The 21,049-nt window shown below is 24.9% G+C and overlaps 1 protein-coding gene across 1 annotated transcript; it reads right to left on the reverse strand.

Annotated features, from left to right (window-relative positions):
* Nucleotides 1-2,192: 2,192 nt before the first annotated feature.
* On the reverse strand, nucleotides 2,193-13,654 carry LOC145834215 (vacuolar protein sorting-associated protein 28 homolog). The gene is made up of 5 exons (XM_082941592.1): nucleotides 13,485-13,654; nucleotides 6,879-7,086; nucleotides 5,691-5,785; nucleotides 4,412-4,462; nucleotides 2,193-2,923 (listed from the first exon to the last, which is right to left on the reverse strand). Exons 1-5 carry the CDS (start codon nucleotides 13,640-13,642, stop codon nucleotides 2,794-2,796), a joined length of 642 nt encoding a protein of 213 aa, XP_082797718.1. The 5' UTR covers nucleotides 13,643-13,654; the 3' UTR covers nucleotides 2,193-2,793.
* Between the last annotated feature and the right edge of the window lie 7,395 nt (nucleotides 13,655-21,049).

Genomic DNA, 21,049 nt, shown 5'->3' on the forward strand with positions numbered 1-21,049 from the left:
CATCTAGTTGTTAACAAAGAAGATAGTCAAAACTTTTTTTCTAAGAAGAAGATGAAAGATCAAAAAAAATGTCTCGGTGTTGAAATTGACTAACATTACCAAGATTTTTTTTTTGTTATTTAGAACCTTTAAATTAAAATACTATTTAATGCTTGAAGAATGCTTCAATAAAGTAAGAAAACTTAGAAAAAGTCATATATTATATTTCTTGTTTATAAAAATTATGTGCAGTATGAACATACAAATTGCTGCTAAATCCGGTCATCGATCAGGTACGCGTAGTTTTCAACTTCAACAATTTTAAGCTGTTTTATTTCAAAATAAAAACTAGCAAATGTAATCTCAAATACATTTCAAGTGAACAACAATGTAGTTAATAAATGATAGTTTACTTTTTTAACACATTTTCTTTTATAGTTATGAAAATAAGGTGGCCTGCAAAATCTCTTTTTTTTTAAGAAATCTGCTTCGTTTATTATAAAAGCCTGCCGACTATAGCTTACTTGAATTCAAGTTGAATCAACACAAGCCTTTTTTCAATAAGAAATTTGGTTAAAATTTCGGTTTGAATATAAATTTACTTGATTTAGTTAAATGGTTTTATAAACACTACCATCAATGCAAAAAATACTCGCCAGTCTAATTCCAATGTGACTACAAATCGAAGGAAAAAAATTTTCTTTAAATCAAATATACCTCATAGAAAAAAAAATAATAACCAAGCTATTATAAAATTTTGAGGTTATCAAAACTTACACTAACAGAATTAAAAATCACTGTTTTTATCTTGGCATCAAAATAACTTTATAATAATCCAAAGAACTTCTAAACAGTTAAATGTTTTGAGATTGTACGATAGATCAATTACTGAACTGTATATTAACAACTGAAGCTACTTTTTAAAAAGGAAACTTGCTAAAATACTACTCTGCTACCGAATAGAATTCTCACTCACATTCTTCTGCTCCGATGGAAACATTCGCTAAAAATCTGAACTTCAGTCTTTAACTTGTAAATCTTAAAACTACCAATACAGTCTGACAAGATCAAGCGTTAATGTTTTTTTTTTGTTTGCTGAAAAAGCAACGCAAAACTATGGTGTATACGCGTGTTCAGAACAGCAATGTATTCTTAACATTCATTTACTTATGAATAACAGCTAAAACTCATACATGACAGTTCTTACAGACAAAAAATTATTCGTCGTTTTGGAGTTTAAAATATTATACAGATGAATTAGTTGAAAAGGCCCCTTTCATTATAGAACTTTTTCTCAAAAAGAAGGTTTTAAAAAAGAATGGTTTTAATTTTTTTAACTGCCACAAAAATTATGATAACTGAACTGCTTTGTAAAATATTAGCATCTTATTTTTAAAATCATAATTAAAACTGTAACAAAAGTTTTTAAATTAAATACGAGCTTTTAAAGTTTTTCAATTCTACAACAGTGTCGTTTAAGGTTTATCAAAACTATTATTTAATCAAAACTTTAATTTCTCTTATTTAAACAAATTTTGTTATTGAAATAACTAAGGGTAACATTCTTTTTTTAGGGGTTGCACAGAAAACAAGTCAAAACACGCCCACAAACCAAATAATGTTTTTTACTGAAATAACTTATACTCATCAAAACAATTAAAGTTTGCATTACACATTAGTGTATTACAGCAATAGAAAAATATTTAAATTTATTTGGCCTAATGTTAAAATTAGCCATAGTATCTTAAAACTGCTAAAAAAAATAGTTAGCCTTTTTTACCTTTATAAAAGAGGTATAAAAAATATTTTTATAATATTTGATTTAAAGTCCAAACTTTTTTATTAAGTTTATTTCTAAAAATTATCTAATAAACCATAAAAAATAACTCTTAAATAGTTTAATTTTGATGTTTAAAACGCTATATATAAAGTGTGAAGAAACTAAATAAAAATCAAAAGATTTAAAAGTTGTTTAAAGAAATATATTACAACAAATACAAGTGATATTTTTAATAACAATATAATAGCTAAAGCATAACTTTACTATTTAAAAAGTTTAGAGTACAATTAAAAACCCTGAAAAGAAAATTCAAAGCAAATTATGATTGTAATAACATTTTTAAGCATTTGTCTACCACAAATTTAAATGTTGTTACTACACATAAGTCTTTCAATATTTTTAAAAATAAAGAAGTTTTGTAAAAACGCAATAAACAAAAACTAAGGCTTAGTTAAAGATTACTTACTGTTGGCTGAAGTAAAATTTTTAAGACCATTTTTAAACGAAAAATAATTTGTTTGCAATTGTTGTAAACGAAGTTTTGAATAATATAAGTTTAAGAAATTTATTGGAAATTTCTCTATTTTTTCATAAAAACGTACAAAAAAAAAACTCAATACTTAAAATCTCTAAGAAAATAATAAGAAGATATTTAAAGATGTTTCAAAGTACATATAAACTACTTTAAACACAAAAATGCATTAAAACTCCTTTGAAGTAAAATAGAAATATATCTAAATTAAATTTATAGTAATCTTTATGACATTTGTAAATTGTTTCAAGTGTTTTAAGTTCATATGATAAAGATTCACTGAAAAAGTAATTTGAAGCTGTTACGTAACAAAAGAAACTTTATTTCTGAAAAATTTACCAATAAGGTTTTAAACTTAACCTAATCACATATTAGCAAGTTAACTTTTTAAGTACTAATAACATCTCATAAATTCTATATTTTTTGATACAATGACTACTATGAAATTTACAGGTTATTATGAAACATCTATGTTATACCCTACAAATTACCAAGTAAATCTTTACAAGTTATCAAGAACATCTTTGAATTCGTCGTAGCAAGTTTGAATCTCGTACTTGAATCTCGTGACTGTATCTTCATCCAGAGTGTCCGATATGTTTTCCGCCAACTGCTCTTGTAGCTTCTTTTGCCTGTTCATTTTGTTATATAATCAAAATATGTATCTAACATTTATAATATATTTGCTATTTCAACTCATTAAGTTTTTATTGCCATAGTAAATTTTATTTTGTTAGAAAAATACAAAAACGGTATAACTTTAAATATTAATTTTAAATTCATAATTATACTTATCAAAATGAGAAAGGAAAAAAATGATCAAATTTTTAGTTACTATCTTATGAATTTAATTATTAAGCCAACTATTTAGCTGAAAACATTAACTATTTAAATTGTTTTTTTGTACCTTTGTACTTCTTAACCAACTGATTTACTTGACACTTTGGTAAAAAAGTAAAACTTTGAAAAATGTGCTTTATAACAAAAATAGTAAAATAAGTCTTCAAAACTACAACTTTTTTTTTCGTGATTCATCGGTACAGTTAATTAAAATTATATTTGTTCTGTAAGCAATTTTAACAGCATATACTATTCTGCTAACAGAAAATATCACACCGGTGTTAAAATTAATCAATAAAAAAATTAAACTCATAACTGCACAGTCAGTTTATTTTGATTACATAAACACATAAAGTTTTTTATTAAAAATGTACTTTAACAAAGTTGTTATGAATTCAACTTGTATGTTATAGTTTAACTTGATCATTGCAATTCATATATTTCATTACTACACTGAAGTACATTTAATCTTGAAAATAAACTGCATGTAAATTAAATATATAATTCAAAAAAGTAAATTATTTTGTATAATTAAATACCGTTAGTTTTAAGACCTTATCATTATCACAGAAATATTGTAAACTAAATAATTTTAGTCTTAACAACAAAGAAAACAAAACTGTGCAATAACATTCACTTGAGACTAAAATGTTATTTAAAAATGTTTTTACAAAAAAATATTAATCATGGTAAGCAAATAAAAGTCTGGTTTTAAAAAGTTTTAAATTTCAAGTTATTTAGAGATGACATTACTTTAGAAATTTGTACACCCATCACAGTTATTACACTTCAAAATTTAAAACGGTACAAAAAAACTATTTGTATATAATAAAAGCTAAACGTTTCACTATTATTTTCAAGTCTTCTAAAGAAATAAGGTTTTAAATCTGTAGAACTTCATGTGTTTCAATGATCTATAATAAATTTTAGTTTACTGAAACACAAGCTAGAAACCTAGAAACATAATAATATTAACAACAATCTCATAGTTCTATTATTTTACTAATATTAAAAACATATAATTTCATTAAACTAACACATTATTAAACAGTAGAACAAATCTATAAAGTAAAAAGATTAAAATTTTTACAAATAAGATAAATGCTTATGAAAACTTTTCTTAACCAGCTTAACACTGGATAAAAATATTAGTACAAAATAATAACAGCAGTGACCATAAAATTTCAATGTTGAATAATCATTTAAATCATAAATAACTTTAAACAGACAAAAGTATTTAAAAATTCAAATTAACTTTGTCAAACAAAACAAAAACCAACCATTCCTTCATTTTTTTACCACCTTCAAATGACCTCGGTAGTCCGCTGAATCTGTAGAAAATATATTGAATAAAATTATAAGCGATTAAAATAAAGCTGAAAATGTCTAAATTTAAATTTAATTAAATAACGAGTAAAACATTGTTTTGTTATTAAAATTAAAATTTTTTAATTCATCATTCTCCTACCATTAAGTCGAGAACTTTTATTTTGTTATCGATAAAGTAAAATGCACACAAAAATAATAACAAGTATGAAAGTACAGTTGGTTAACTAAATTGTGATCTCGTTAAAGTTTTCTCAAAACAAACAACAGTTATTTTAGTGGCAATTTTGCAAATGATATATCTCAACTCTATGCAACCATATAGTTGTGTAACTACTAATGTTAGCAAAAAGAAATAGAATGTAATCTAAAAGATAAAGCTGAGTTAGCAATATTTGGCATTAAGCAACTACCAATTAAGCGCAAGTTCATAAAATTGAAACTGTGTTTTAAGAACATGTACACACTTGACGTCAGCTACAACTTTTTGCCATATGTTTTTTCTAAAACTAAATACTTAAATGTGTAAAAAACAATTAATTTGAATAAAAGTTGAAAAAAAGTAAAAAATGGTGCAAAACACATAAAAATTAAATGAACAAAATGAGTAAATAAGTAGTAATAAAACAATAAATAGAAACTTGCCAAAGTTGGTAGGCAGCTTTAATTTACATAAAATTAAGAGGGTTGCCAATGGATTTTGAGAAATTTCTTCCAGATTTTCTAAATTTCCAGGTTTTTGAAAGTAAACTTTAGGGTCTATTTTTAGTTTAAAGTTAAGTAAAAGGTTCAAAACTGTGTTAAGTAGTGTAATGACATTGTAAAGATACTGTAAAATTACTTTAAGTGAGCTTTTTGTTTTAAAAACTGTTTGATGATGACAACATGTTTTATATTTATGATAGATTTTTTGGGTAAATTAAAATTCTACTACTTATATGTAAAATTGTGTAAAATTCTAGGTTTTTTTTTCAAAATTTCTCAAACTCCAGGTTTTTTAGCCTGAATTGTAAAATTCCATGTTTTTATGGATTTCAGATTTTGAGATAACCTTATAAAGTTGTTAAAAAAATATATTCATTAAGACTAGCTACTAGCACTAAGACGAGATTTATAAGTTAACGAAAGTATAATAAAAACCTGTATAAGTTAGGAGTATTCAATCTTAAATTTAGAAGTAATTCTTAAACTTCTAAATAATAAACATTTATATAAACTATATATAATAAAAACCTGTCAAAATTAGCATTGAGTAATCTCAAATTAGGAAGTAATTCTTTAACTTCCCATTGTTGGAGTTCCAAAGAATCCATCAGGGTCATTAGGCACTGTTGGAAATAGTTTAGTGAATATTTAATAAAAAAAAAATACAATGTCAAGTTGTAACTGTGTTAAAAACAGTTATTTTTTATATCAGTATTTGTTGGCAAAAATATGAATTTCATCAGGCACTGAAGAACAATATTAGTAACTATGTTGTCAAAACCAGATAGTAGATTAAGTAGAAAAATGTTTAAAATGTATAGACCAGGGTTTCTCAAACTTATTTCAGAAGGCCCCCTTTGAAGAAATTAAAAAAGCTATGGCCCTCTCTCTCTAAACACAAATGTTAAATATAAAATACTACTGTTATGGCCTTACGCCCCTTGGCCGTTTGCACCTTAAGGCCCCCTAAATTTCTTAATTGGGCCCCAAGGGGGCGATATGGCTAACTTTTGAAAACCTTGATTTACATTATATAAGCTTAATTGTTTTGTTATTTAAACTATACTATTTTAAGTAATTAATAAAAAATTAGTTACATTGATGTTTTCAATTAACAGCTTAAAAAAATAATTTCCACAGTAGCTTTACTAATTAGCTATTTCATAAACACTTGTTACTAAAAGAAGTAATTTATTAAGTGTAATTAAACAATGTTTTATGATTTTTCGGAAAACTCATTTTACAAATAGTATAATTTTCCGTAACAGCTTTTTTCCTCATTAAGTTTATCAAATAAATCTAACAACTAGCAGTAATCTTACAACTAGCAGTACCTACCTGAGATATATCTATTTTGTACTGTACTGTAAATTTTTATTATCATTTTTTCTAACTTTAAATAGTAATTTCAATTGTGGTCGTTTCTTTAAAAAAATCATCAAACATGTTTTAGAACTAACAGTAGTAATTAGCATAGTAAATTTATTGATAAACTTTTTATGAATCTGAAAATAAGTATCTTACTAACAGTAGTAAGTTCAGCATTTAATTCAAAAAACTTTAAAAAACAGTTCTTCAATATATTCTTTAATACAACTAGTTGTAAAAATATATTTAAAAGTAGTTTTAACAATCAACTTTTATTAAATACTTATAATACCCATAACAGTAATCCCACCATACATTTATTCAATAATGCTGTTTTTTTCAACTAACAGTGGTAATCTCCATTGTGGTTTTCTCTTTACTGTTACCGTCGTCCCTTATGGTAATCGGTCTGTCCTCCCTGATCCGGTCAATGGCCGCAAAGCAGTCCTCCATCTTGTACGTCTGCACGAAGTTGTCCAAGCTCTTGAACTCGTGCTGGACCAGCCTGAACGCAACTTTGAACTGGGAGAGAAGTCTCTGGCACGCCGGCGTGTATCTGTGGGATTTTTTACTTTATATGTAAAAAAAACAAAAAAAAAATTGTATCAGTATTTCATGTTGCTAAAATTCTCAGTAGATACGCAAAATGTTTTTCTTTCAATGTTGTCAAACGCAACTTTGAACTGGGAGAGTAGACTTTGGCATGCCGGAGTGTATCTGTATGAATTACAATTTTATTGGATATATAACCAAAACTAAACAAGTTTAATGCCTGGTGTAACTGTGAAAATAGATGGATCACAGTTTCCTGCATTGGGTTTCATGACAATTCAAATTCGGACAACTCAAATTCCGACAATTCAAATTCTTAAAAAAATATTTAAAAGACTATATCTCAAAAAGTAATATAAATTTGAAAAAAATATAAAATCTGTATGTAGATCTTATTAATATCTACAAACCACTTTTGTCTTTTTTGAATAATCTGAAATATTTTTAAAGATATTTTAAAAATACAAAAAATAATTATATTTTTTACTTTTATAAAGCCATATTTAAAAAAATGTTTATGTTTTTGCAAAAAGAAAAAAATGGCCTGTAGATATTATTGTAATTTACCTATTAGTTTTATATTTTAGACATATTTACATTAATTTTTTTCTTTTAGCTGTTTCAATTTTTTATTAAGAATTTGAATTGTCGGAATTTGAATTGTCCGAATTTGAATAGTCGTGCACCCCCTGCATTGTAGTTTATAGTAAAAAATATTTAAGTAATGTTGAGTTAATAACATGTTTGAGTTAATGAACTGATTGAGATATTCACGATAATTTTGAATTTATTTTAAAAAGTCTGACATGCTGCAGTATTTTGAAAAAATATAAATAAAATCAGCTAAGAAAACTTTTTTTATAAACTGATGCAAAATATTTTGGTGAAACTGACTTAATTCTGATTATTAAAACTAAAGTTTGCTTGGTGGTTTAACTATAAACATTTTACTTGGTTATAACATTGTCATTAAAAGCTTTAAAATTAAAAATCCAAAACTTAGTGATAAATGAAAAAAAACTTTTTCTTTAGATAATATAAAATATTTAGCAATTTATAAGAGATGATTTTTTGAAACTAAGTTTAATAAATAGGAAATGTTGAATATAAATGTTTTTAAACTGAATAAACTGTGCTTACTTGATAGATTTAATAGAAAACGCATAGTCATGGCTTTTTGTTTAAAATGTGATATGCGCTCAGTTAAAAAACCTTAAAGTTTGCAAAATTAACTGCAATTATTTGATAACAAAATATTAAAAATTATCTCTATGTATTTAAAACCTATTTTTTTGTATTTTATAATTGAAAATTGTGAAATTTAAATCACTTAATTCTATATAAGAAATCTTTTTGTTATGGCAATTGTAAACTATGCTAATATTTTTTGCTACATATAAAAGAAAGCAAACTATCTGAAATATTTATTTGAACACAATTACTAACAAAATGTGTTTTTTATTATATAAATTTGTTAGTATACAAAGTATTAGTTGTGCTAAGAAGTATTTAACACATAGCAGTTAGAATATAGTTTTAAAAAGTCTAAATGAAACTTAGTTATTAATTTTGTTAATTTTTTTATTAATTTATAAACATATTTATTTCCTAAAAATATAAGGCTAAGTAAGGATTTATTTTAAATTGAAATTTTGTTTATTATTTCGATTTCTTTTTATTAATTATCAAGCTTTGTTTACTTAGATAAGTTTAAACCAGGGTTTCCCAAAGTGGGCGATATCGCCCCCCTGGGGGCGATTTTAGTAAGTCGGGGGGCGATAATTAGTAAGGGGGCGAAAGGGTGGGCGATAGCTAGTAAGGGGGCGAAAAGGGGGCGATTTTGAAATGTTGGACTGTCATAAATTTTGAATTTTTAAATTGCTTTTTTACTAATTTTAGCTTGCTATTAAATATTTGACCCTGAGGTAAAACTTAAAAAAAAAAAGTTTATTTTATTTATGTAAAATATAGAGACAAAATTCAAGTGCTTATGACTCCTACTTTAAAGTAAATTACAATTTTTCATTCATATATTTTCTTATTTAACAATTACTTAGATCATAGACGATCGGAATCCCTCTCACCATTTTATAACCTGACATATATGGTATTTGGGATCATAAACCGTTCATAAAAATCTATGTTATATATTATTAAGTTTCTAGGTAAATTGGCAACCCTGAATAACTTTATTTCTTATTCTAACTTAGTGACTTTTCAAAAAACAATTGAAAATATCATGAGGTGATAGTTATATTACCTCATGATATTTCCAATTATATTTTGAAAAGTGACTGACCTTGAACTAAAAGTGAATTTTTCCAAAGAACAAAATAAAAGTTTTTGGACTCCACAAAAACTAAGGCAAAAGTATCCAATCATTTGAGAGGAATATAGATTGTTGTTTATAGTTTTTCCTTCTAGCTATGTTGTTGAGAAAGCTTTCAGATCAGTTATCAACATCTTTAGCAAAAGATCTAATCTAGATATTTGTAAAGGAGGCTTTTTATTACTGATTAATAATCAGATAAGAAAAACTTGCAAGCAGTCATGAACCTCATCCTTCACATTATGTTAGACTTCAATAGCAGACATTATTTTATGAAATTTCTTTTGTTTTATTTAATCTTTAAAATACTTTTTATTTAACCTGGTTTGTATTGTATTTAAGTAGTCTTTTTATAATAAATTTTTTAAAGGTATCTATTCTACAAAAGGTTTGCATAATGCCTAATAAATATTAATTACGGTAGACTTCCTCTTGAGTTCGCACTTTTTACCCAAAAAAAAAAAGTGCAAATTTATATTTTCTTAAGTTTAACTTAAATAAAGTCTATTACTAACTAAGTACTAATAAAACAAAAAATACATAATATTTAATATCTTATATAGATCTATTTATTAATGAATGTTTGTTTTATGTTTTAGTTGATTTTTTGTTTATGCATAACGTTATTGCATATAATATATTTAAATTTATCATTTAAAAAAAAAAAAAGTAATAACTTTTGAGTTTGAACTTTTTGATTTCGTTCAAAGTGTCAACTCAACGGAAGTCTACTGTATTTATTAAGTCATTTATGTTTTAAATCTGATATTAGTTTTATTTTGTTCTGGTTAATTTTGTAGTTTATGTTTGTCGTTTTGCATTACATTAAAAAGTTTTTATAGCATAGTGATTAAAGTGTTTGTTTGAAAGAAATTTATTTGAAATATTTTTGTTATTACTTGTTGTAAAAATAAATAAATCTTGATAACCATTAAAATTTTTATTTTAAGTTTTTTTTTGGTTTTAAAAGAGTATAGATTCGAGGTTTCTATTTGAAACTACTTCAAATTTTTCATTTAAAACATTTTTAAACTCAATTTTATTTTCCAACTTGATTTATTATCGTTAAAAAACCCATACATTAAGGAATTTAAAATTATTAATACAAATATTTTTTGTTTTATCTTAATTTTTAATATATTAGCAATTAGAATGTGTTGTTTATTTTAACAGTTCAACACTAGCTTTTAGTTTTTCACTATTTTCTCTGGTAAATTATCATAGGCTAATGACTAGAGAAAAAATAAATTTAAAACAGTATTAAATAAGCCATTAAAAAGACTGCTGCAGTTACGAAACAAAATTTTAAGCTATTTAAAAGAATTTTTTAATCAATTGCTTTCTGTTCACAGAATTAACTGTAAAACTTTTGAATTTTTTTTGAATTTATAAAAAAAAAAAAGAAAATGTTAAAATTAAGGTTTAGTTTCCTAAAGGTTATTCCAAGTCAAATACTATTTAATAGTATTCTATTACAAAACATATAGTTTAAAAAGTTTAAAATTAAGTTTTTAACTTTACAAGTAACTTGCTTATAATATATCTTAGCATTGAAATTAATAACTTTACTTCATTAACTGAAGCTGTTGATGAAACCACTTTTCATGTAAGATAATCAACCAGTCGGTCAAACTTCCTGAAACTAGATCAGAAATTATGTTTTTTTATTTATTTTATTATGTGTAATATATATTGTTCATTTTTTTTATAAATTCCTTATCTCTGGTATTCTAATTTTAGAATATGCCTATTTATAAAATAATTTTAGTACCTTGTGCGGCTTAAACAAGTTACTTAGTATTAACTTCTAAATGTCCAAAATTCGTTATATGAGAGACTATTATAATGTCAGGTTTAAATTAAGATTTCAGATGGGTAACGTACGGTTAAGATTCAGTCAAATATCGACATGCTAAATAACTTGGAAACGAATTGTGCAAAAGAAACAAAATTTAGTTTTTTGATACTAAATATTTTGAAATACACTTACAATTGGTTTTCAGTTCACAATAGTATTTTCTAGATCACAATAATACTAAATCATTTTATTACAATTTTGCTCGAGTTTTTTAATTTTGTTATATGTTATTTTTTAAATTATGCAGCCCGCAATTACATTTTTTAAACGAGTTGAAACTAGAAAAGATTTTTTAGTAAATATGAATTGCTGACTACAAAAGTTGTCCACCACTACCCTAAAAGTTTCATTAGTTTCAAAACAGTTCATATCTAAACAAGACTAATTACAGATTACACAAGGCTTTTTAATATTTAAGTATTTTAATACACTTAACTGGGCTTATAAGAAAACAAATGTAACTTATTTTCTCAAGCCCTGTAAACTACTTTGAACACAGCTCAAAAGTGCGTGCATAAGAAGTACCAGACTAAATTACATTTCGAACACAGCTTTTTCGGCTCAAAAGTTCTACTCAAAAGAAAAACTACTTTGTAAAATCGTGGGGGGCGATTATTTTTCGAATTTCTGAAAAGGGGGCGATTTAGAAAATGAGTTTGGGAAACCCTGGTTTAAACACATATGTAAAGAAATGTAAAAAAAAAAATCTAAATTACCTACTATATAAGGATTTATAAATAATGATAAGTTAAAAAAACTAACACCTTTTTAAATTATTTTAAGGAAGGTTTCATAAAATATTTAAAAACCAAAAATTTAACTAATTTTAAGTAGCCTAAAATGTTCTTGATAAACCTTTTCCTTGTATTAGTATCTGAAATTTGCCAGTACCAAACTAACTTTATCTTAGTTTTTTTTAATTTTTGTGTAATTTAAAATGGGATACATGATTCATACTTTTAGCTTTCATACATAAGCCAATGTTAATTTGTTGTATAAAATGTGTCTTGAGCCACCCTATGGGCCCTGCACATTTCATAAAAACAAGCTTTACTAATTTACTATAATTACTATAATTACTAATTTAGTAAAAATAGATTATTGTTATTAAACTTTATTTTAAAACAAAAATTTAAATAAAATCAATAACTTACATTTAAAATATAAGTAAAACAATCAAAGTATAAATTGCAGTATTTTATATTTCTAAAATTAGACCTTAATTTTGTGCAGACATAATTAATATTTTCTAATTGTCAAGCTAAAGGACATTATTAAATATACATTTTGAGGTACATAAATAAAATATCAAGTACTTAATACATCATTTTGTAACTTTTGTTAAAATACTATAGGACTGTCATTACTTTAAGCAGAAAAAACAATCTGAGTCACACAATTAAACTGTCTGAATACAAACTAACTGAAGTCTGTGGTTAGACAGATCGGGTTAACTTTAAAAAATTTGATAAATTTATAAGTTAAGGTAAAAAATTAGCTTACATGCTACAAAAAACAAAACTAAACAACAAACTTTAAAGAAAAAAACTTCACGACTTGGCCCAAAATTTTATAACTTTAAAACAACCCTTAGTTTTATTATAACTAATGCTACCTGATTTTATGTTTATCAAACAAAATATTTTAAAAAGTATAAAAATGTCTCAGTGAGTGGCAAACATCCACCAATGGAATGAATTTAAAATGTTCAGACAAGATTTAAAACACACTTTTTAGTAAACATTTTTGTTTTATTTTTATATATGAATAGGTTGCAATGTTTTCCTTTTGAAAAATTTATACACTAGTTATTTTTCAAGCAACAACAAACTAACTATTCAGGCTTGATGTAGTCTTACTGATTAATGTGTAATGAACTGTGTATATAATATAAATTTTTAATATAAAAAAGGAAAACATTTAGTCAATATTTTTACAACATAAAACAAGGTGTTTTTACCATAGAAAATTACACCACAACTATAATTTTAAAAAAACTTCCGCACAAAACACTTCTAAAACTGAAAGCGACAAACTAACTGCTCAGGCTTAATGTAAGTACAGTTTTTTTTTTGAGTTTTATCCTAAACTCAGTGAATAGAATTTAAAGTGTTCAAAAAATATTTAAAAAACATAATTTTAAGAATTTTCTTTATATTTTTTGATTGCATTATTTTTTAATTTATAAATAATCAAATTTTAAGCAACAACTAACTGTTCAGGTCTGATATAGTCTTTGCTGTAAGCCTTCTCTAGAGTTTGAATTGTCTTGACAATGGAGTACACCTCAGCATTGTTATCAAATCTCTCTCTTTCTTGTGAGTTTTCAAAAGCTTTCACCTCTGTGTACAATTCTGGTCTGTGTTCTGCCATTTTAATTACACTAATACTAAAAAAAATAAAATATATGTAGAAATATTTTTTGTATGTAACTAGACAAGATTTATACAAAAACATCAAATCAGTCCAGGACACAGTCAATTTTTTACTTCTGATTTTTTTTTCTGTGTTAATATTTACAAAAAATCAAACAATGGTTTAAAAAATCTGCAAGTTTAAGTATTTCTAATTTACATCAAATAGTTCCTTACTAAGATAGTTTCTAATTTAAGGTTTATATTTGAAAAGTGTTTGTTTTTTATATTCATTTCATTTGGATTACTTTTACATACAAAAATATCATTATAAAGTGAAAAATCTTCAAGTTTTTAAAAATCTGGTTTTATACACAGTTTTAAATTACTACATCATAATATATTTTTTCACTATTATTAGCTTAGTTGCATGAATGTGTTTCAGTTCTATTAGTTTATCATAATTTCACTGAAGACAGACTTTTGTCTGAAAGCGTTTTGAACTAAACTAGTATGCAATAAATTTGTAGATTTTTTTAACTATCGTTTGATTTTTTTTAAGTAAAAAGTTAAATTTTATGCGGACATGACAAACTTTACATAATAGAATAGATTGCTTGTTATATTTTTATAACATTTTAAGTATCAACACTTCAACAGTTAATTTTAAAAACAACACAATAGTGTCAAGCATACAACAGTAAGTCTTAAAAATTTCTTTAATATTTAAAAGTCTTGTTTTTTTGCATATGAACAACAGCTTAGTTTAAATTATGCTTTTGCTATAATAAATGAATATATCAAAAGATCTTTAAAATCTTTATATCCTTTCAAAACTGACTTACAGTTTATACTGTAATCTATCATTTAAAAACCAACAAAAAAATGCTAGATTTTTCCCCAACTTATGTTTTTTTTAACATAGTCATTGTTACAAAAACCTATGGACCAACACTATCAATTTTCTCATTATCTTAAGCGCTAACTTATTATAAAACTTCTTTCTATTTTATTTTTAGCTAGAGACCTTATGTTTAATGCAAATTTTTTTTGCAGTATTTGAAAATATTAAACAATAAAATAAAACTACCAAAAAAGACTTTTTTTCAAAAAAAGACTCTTTTTCAAAAAAAAGCTCATCCAACATATTAGAATATAAAGATTAGACTTGAAAAGTTCAAAACAATGCTTTATAAGTGTACAAACAGATGACTTTTAGTGTAATAGTCTTTTTCAGGCCTTTTAGTTTTTACTTACCATAAAAAACTTAAGAATTTCTCAAAAAAATATTTTAAATTAGTTTAAAGTTTTGAACAAGGGTAAAAAGTATTTGGTAGCTCAGTAATTTATATTACAAAAATAGAGGTTTGCCACTTTTTGAGTCAAAAAAACTATCTTAAGTGACCTTAAACTGTTGTCCTTAGTTTTTTTTTTCAAACCCACAAAAATATCTTTTAAACATTTCAAAATTAATTAAAGTTAAGCTTCCGAAATTTTTAAAAAATTTTTTCCAGGTTTTCCAAATTTCTTCCAGATTTTCAAAAGTCAACATTTTTTTGTCTATTTTTACTTTTAAGTTAAGTTTAAGATTGTGTTAAATTGTATAAAAACATTAAAAATATACTGTAAAGATACTTTATATATGTTTTTTAATAAATATTACTTTTAAAACTTATTTAATCTTGTTCTGTTTTGTTTCAGTTACTTTCAGTTTGCAAAAAAAAAAAATATTATATAACATAATTAAAACTATAATTTGTATTTAATTATATAAAGATTTATAAACTATAGAACTAAATGTAGTTATTAGTAATGAAAATTATTGAACTATATGTAGTACTGTGTATAAAAAAATAGATGATCAACAGTTGTTAAGATCTTGAGAAACATAAGCCAACATTCTAAATTCTGGCAACTTAATTCAAACTCTCACTGACTGTGACTATAACTAATTTTTAATTTCTTCATCATAAGATTTTTTGTAATTGGAGATTCTTGTACATGTGTTCAATTTCAAAATGTATTTATATCATTTGCACGTGTCAGGACCCTGGAGTATAGCTTAGTTTAACTTTTTGTGCGTAGTAAATCACATTAAAATCAACACCAAAAAAAAAGCTACTAGGCTTTTACCATTGTTGCACCTTTTCTTTTTAGAAAATTGCCCATATGTATATTGTATGGGAACGTTAAAAATTGACCTTCAAGTTTTTGCCTGAAACTTGTTTATGCAGCAATTATCACTAAACAGGGTTGCAACTGGATTTTGAGAAATTTCTTACAGATTTTTGAAATACATGTTTCTGCGACGACTTTTAATTTCAAGTTGAGTTTAGGGTAAATAACTGTGTTAAATAGTATAAAAACATTAAAAAGGTACTGTAAAGCTACTTATAATATGTTTTTTTTAACAAAAAAAAGTGGTGATAACAATTAATTTTTATTTATATGTTAGATTTTTTCTGTCAAATCAAAATTTTATTATTTTTATTACATGTAAAAAACATTTAAAGTTCCAGGTTTATTGATGATTTTTGTTCAAATTTCAAAGTCTATCAAGGCTTTTTTTTTGCAAAATTTCTCAAATTCCAGGTTTTTCCAGGATTTGATTTTTCAAAAAACTTATTCTACTAATTTGAGAGACGATATGAAAAAAGGTTCATGAAGAAATTGTTTGATTTTCTGTACTATTTTACCAGATTTGTTATTTTTTTTTTTGAAAAATCAAAAAACGCTTTTATGAAATTTTCTTCAAATAGTTTCAAATTGCTAGAATGTATTTTCGTTATAATTGCTACAAATTTTTAAGGTCTCACCAATATACATTGGGATTGTTTTCAGAAAAATGTAAAATGGTGGTTAAAGTAAGAAGCAGGGTGACTACTGGTTTTTGAGAACTTTCTTCCAGGTTTTTGAAAGTAAACGTTTTTGGGTTTCTTTTTAGTTTAAAACTAAGTTTAAAGTAAAAAAAAACTGTGTTAAATAGTATAGCAATATTAAAAATAATCTTTTAAGCTACTTTAAATGTGTTTTGTAATAAAAGAATTTTTAATGATGATACCTATATAGTAATTTCTACTTTTAAACAAATTTTTTTAAATTAAGGGCATGGGGTGGTAAACAACCTTTTTTTTTATTTTGATCTTTTCTTATAGAATTTTACACAAGCTAAAAGATGATATTTACAGATTTTAAAAATTCAAAATAATTTTTGAGATATAGCGGGTCAAAGTTGGAGCCAACTATAGGTTCCTTATGGGAGGCGCAAACTAAAACAGCAAAAAAAGACTATTTCACTAAAAATCTATCTTATCCTACATTTTTTGAGAAAAATACCTAAAACTTTCAGGAAATGTTCCTTGGAATATTTAAAAAATTCTGTTAAAATCTTTAAAATTTTTAAATTCTTAAAATTAGAAAAAAATCATGATAAAAAAACAAAATAAAACTATTTACTTTTTTTTTTTTTTAATTCCTTCTGACAGAATTTTCTAAATATTGCAAGAAACATTTCCTAAACGTTTTAGGAGGATATTCTCAAAAAACAAGGAGAAGATATATTTTTAGTAAAATAGTCTTTTTTTGCCTTTTTAGTTTGCGCCTCCAATAAGGAACCTATTGTTGGCTTTGACTTCGACTGGCTATATTTCAAAATTTGTTTTGAATTTTTAAAATCTGTAAAAAGCATCTTGTAGCTTAGTTAAAACACTAGAAAAAAAAATCAAAAAACAAAAGTTTCTAGCCCCTCTATGCCCTTAAATTTAGTTTTTACTAAGTAGAGACAATAAAACTTGTATTGTTAAAAACATATTCCAAAAAACCAGTGGACACACCTTGTATTAAATATATTTGGTATACTTTAAATTAAACTTGATTTTAAATAGGAATAAAAAAAAAAGTAGTTTGAAGAATCATGGAAAAAAAAAACAAAACACTAAAATTCCAATGGCCACTAGGGTGCATCTGTTGCCCCTCAAAAATTTTTTTATTAAATCTTAGTTTATCTTTTTGTGCGTAGTAATTACAAAAACTAACATAAGAAAAAAAGCTTCATTATATTTTAAAAATTTTCAAAATTTTAAGTTTTTCCAAGCTATTCAGTAAATTTTGTTCAAAGACCAGAGTTTTCCTAATTTTTGTAAAGTATCAAAATCTAGGTTTTTCCAGGTTATTTTTGACTAAAATTTCAAACTCTGGAATACATAAGTTTATTCTTATTAGTTAAAGAAATACTGAAAGATGATGTTGTGCTGCCTTGATTGTGTTTTATAATGGTATATAATTTTTTTATCATAAATATATTATATCTTGTAACTCAAATTTCAGTAATTAAGGGCATAGGGGTGTAAACAGCCTTTTTTGGTTTTTGATCTTATTTTATATAGTTTTTAATAAGCTACAAGATGCTTTTTACAGATTTAAAAAATTCAAAAAAACTTTTGAGATACAGTTGGTCAAAGTCTGAGGCAACAATAGGTTCCTTATAGGAGGCGCAAACTAAAACGGCAAACATAGATTATTTCACTAGAAATCTATCTCCTCCTACGTTTTTTGAGATAACTACCTCAAATTTTCAGGAAATGTTCCTTGCAATAAAAAAAAATTCTGTCGGAATAGAATTTTTAAAAATCAAAAAAATAAATGTTATATTGTGTTTATTTATTATATAAAATTTTTATTTTTCAACTTTTTAAAAATTCCTTCCAACAGCATTTTCTAAATATATCAAGGAACATGTCCTGAAAATTTGAAGTAGTTATCTCAAAAATGTAGGAGAAGATAGATTTTTAGTGAAATAATCTATGTTTGCCGTTTTAGTTTGCGCCTTCCATAAGGAACCTATTGTTGCCTCCAATTTTGACCGGCTATATCTAAAAAATATTTTGAATTTTTTAAATCTGTAAAAAGCATTTAGTAGCTTAGTAAAAACTATATAAAATAAGATCAAAAACAAAAAATGGGTGTTTACCCTCCCCCCTATGCCCTTAACATACAATAAGGTTATACAAATTTATTAAAAGTACAGGCATTTTTGTGGAAATTTTTAAGTTGGTATGTTTTTCTAGATAAAAAAATTATCAAAAATAGCAACTATGGAATGCAACTTTGTTATTTTAATGAGATATGATGTTTTTAATTTAAGTTGCTTAATTATTTCTCTCAATACAAACTACACGTAAATGGTACCACAAGGTTCTTATTTGGGTTCATTGTTGTTTCTTCTATATAATAATGATATTTTTCCACTACTAAGATAAATACAAAATTGTTTGCTGATCACGTCTGCTTAAGCTACCAACATAGTGATCCAACTATAGCTACCAACATAGAATTAAAATGAAATTATTAATAAGGATTGGTTAAAGTTGATAAATGGTTGTGTGCTAATAAACTTTTCATTAATTATTAAAAACTAAATTTTAAAACTAAGCTTTTCAACATAACTTCAAAAAAATGTAAAGTTAGTTTTAAGATTAATGGTTTTTTTATTGAGCAGAGTGGTAGTATAAAATACTTAAGTGAGTTTTTGGATGATGAGCTGAATTGGAAAAAAAATTTGAATTCTTTGAAAACAAAATCATTAGGAGTTGTTATGCTTATCGAAATAGAGATATTATTTGGATACTATTACACTTAAAATGGTATATCATAGTTTGTTTTATCCTCATATACAATATTGTATATCTGCTTGGGTGGTGCTGCTGACTGTTACTTAAAACCAATTGTTTGTGTGCAAAAAAAAAGTAATTAGGTATGTTTGTTGTGTGACTGCCTTGACCATAAAAAATCCCCTTTTTAAAAAAAATTGGTGTGCTAAAATTAAATAATGTGCATAAATTGCAAGCTGATGCGTAGCACTATGACAGGTATGATGTACAGCATAATAGATTTACACTTGCTAGTTATGTTCAGTGACACAACACTAGATTTCAAAGAAAATGTATTTTATAACTGAAATACCTAGAACAGGACTTAGCCTAAACTGCTTTAGGTATTTGGGTCTAAAGTTTTGGTTTAGTGTCCCTGAAAGTTTTAAATGTTAAAAAAAAATTGTTTTACATTTAATGAATAAAACTTTTTGTTTAACAATACAAGGATCTACAAGATCTAGTGTGCTTCTGTATGTATGTTTAATTTGTGTTTAAACATGATTCATGTTATATGGGCAGCAGATTGTGATGGGTCTTCTATTATATGTTTTATTTCTTAATAAAAGAATTATTGATATAAATGATTGATATAAATCTTTTATCAATTAATCTTACAGATTTTACATAGATTAATATAGATAAACATAGAAATATAATTAATTGTTAACTTGTTTTATTTGTTATCTATTTAGTTACTGTGTTGGATTAGAGATAATTCATTTTGATATTTTTTATTGGAAACTAGAGGTAAAAGTATAAAGTTAAGGGCATAGGGGGGTCCAACATTTTTTTTTACTAAAAATAACATTGTATCTTTTATGAAAGTTTAAAGTACAAACTACAAGCCAGTTTTTACAGAATTAAAAAATATTATTTAATTTTTGAGATATAGTAACTTTTATAAAAAGTTTCCGGTACAAACCTATAGATTGCAAGTTTTTCTGAAGTCAATTTTCTTGAAAATTTAAAAAATCACTAATAATCTATCTTCTCCTTCATTTTTTGAGCTAGAGATCTCAAACTTTCAGGAAATGTTCCTTTTGTAATTTAGAAGACTTTAAATGTTGGAATTATGAAAATATTATTAAAAAAAAAATTAGATAAAAAAAACAAAAAAATAGGTGGTTTTTTTTAAATAAAAATTTTATTTTTTGAAATTAAAAACATTTCTGCATTTAATCATTTTAAAATTTAATAATACACTTTCTGTGAAAATTTGAAGAAGATTGCTTAAAAAATGCGGGAGAAGATAGATTTTTTGTGAAATGGACTTTTTTTGCATTTTTAGTTTGCACCTTCCATTAGGAACCTATTGAGGTCACCAACTTTGATTGCTCATATCTCAAAAAATACTTTGAATTTTTTTAAGCGGTTAAAAATGTCTGATAGCTCAGATGAAACTCTATAAAACAAGATTAATTTGTAAAAATCAAGGTGGACCCCCCTATGCCCTTAAGACAATCATTTTATTATTTATATTAGTATAATTTATTAGTTTTATGTCAAATTATACTAACAAATTTATTTAATACTTATTGTTTTATTGATTTTATAATTAGTATATATTTTTTAATAAATACAAACAGTATTTTTTATTCCTACTTACAGTATTTTTTAATTATTTTTTTATTGAACTTAATAATTTTAAATAAACATTAGTTATTTGAGTTTGCAACAGCTGATTGTCAGTTCACACTTGTGGCAGTGATTGGATTGTTAGTTAATGCGTTTTTTGTTGTAGAGCATTGATAATTACTATCAAGATACTTGCTTGG

Source organism: Thalia democratica, chromosome 4 (assembly GCF_965202585.1).
Source record: "Thalia democratica chromosome 4, ktThaDemo2.hap1.1, whole genome shotgun sequence".
Taxonomy (NCBI): Eukaryota; Metazoa; Chordata; class Thaliacea; order Salpida; family Salpidae; genus Thalia; species Thalia democratica.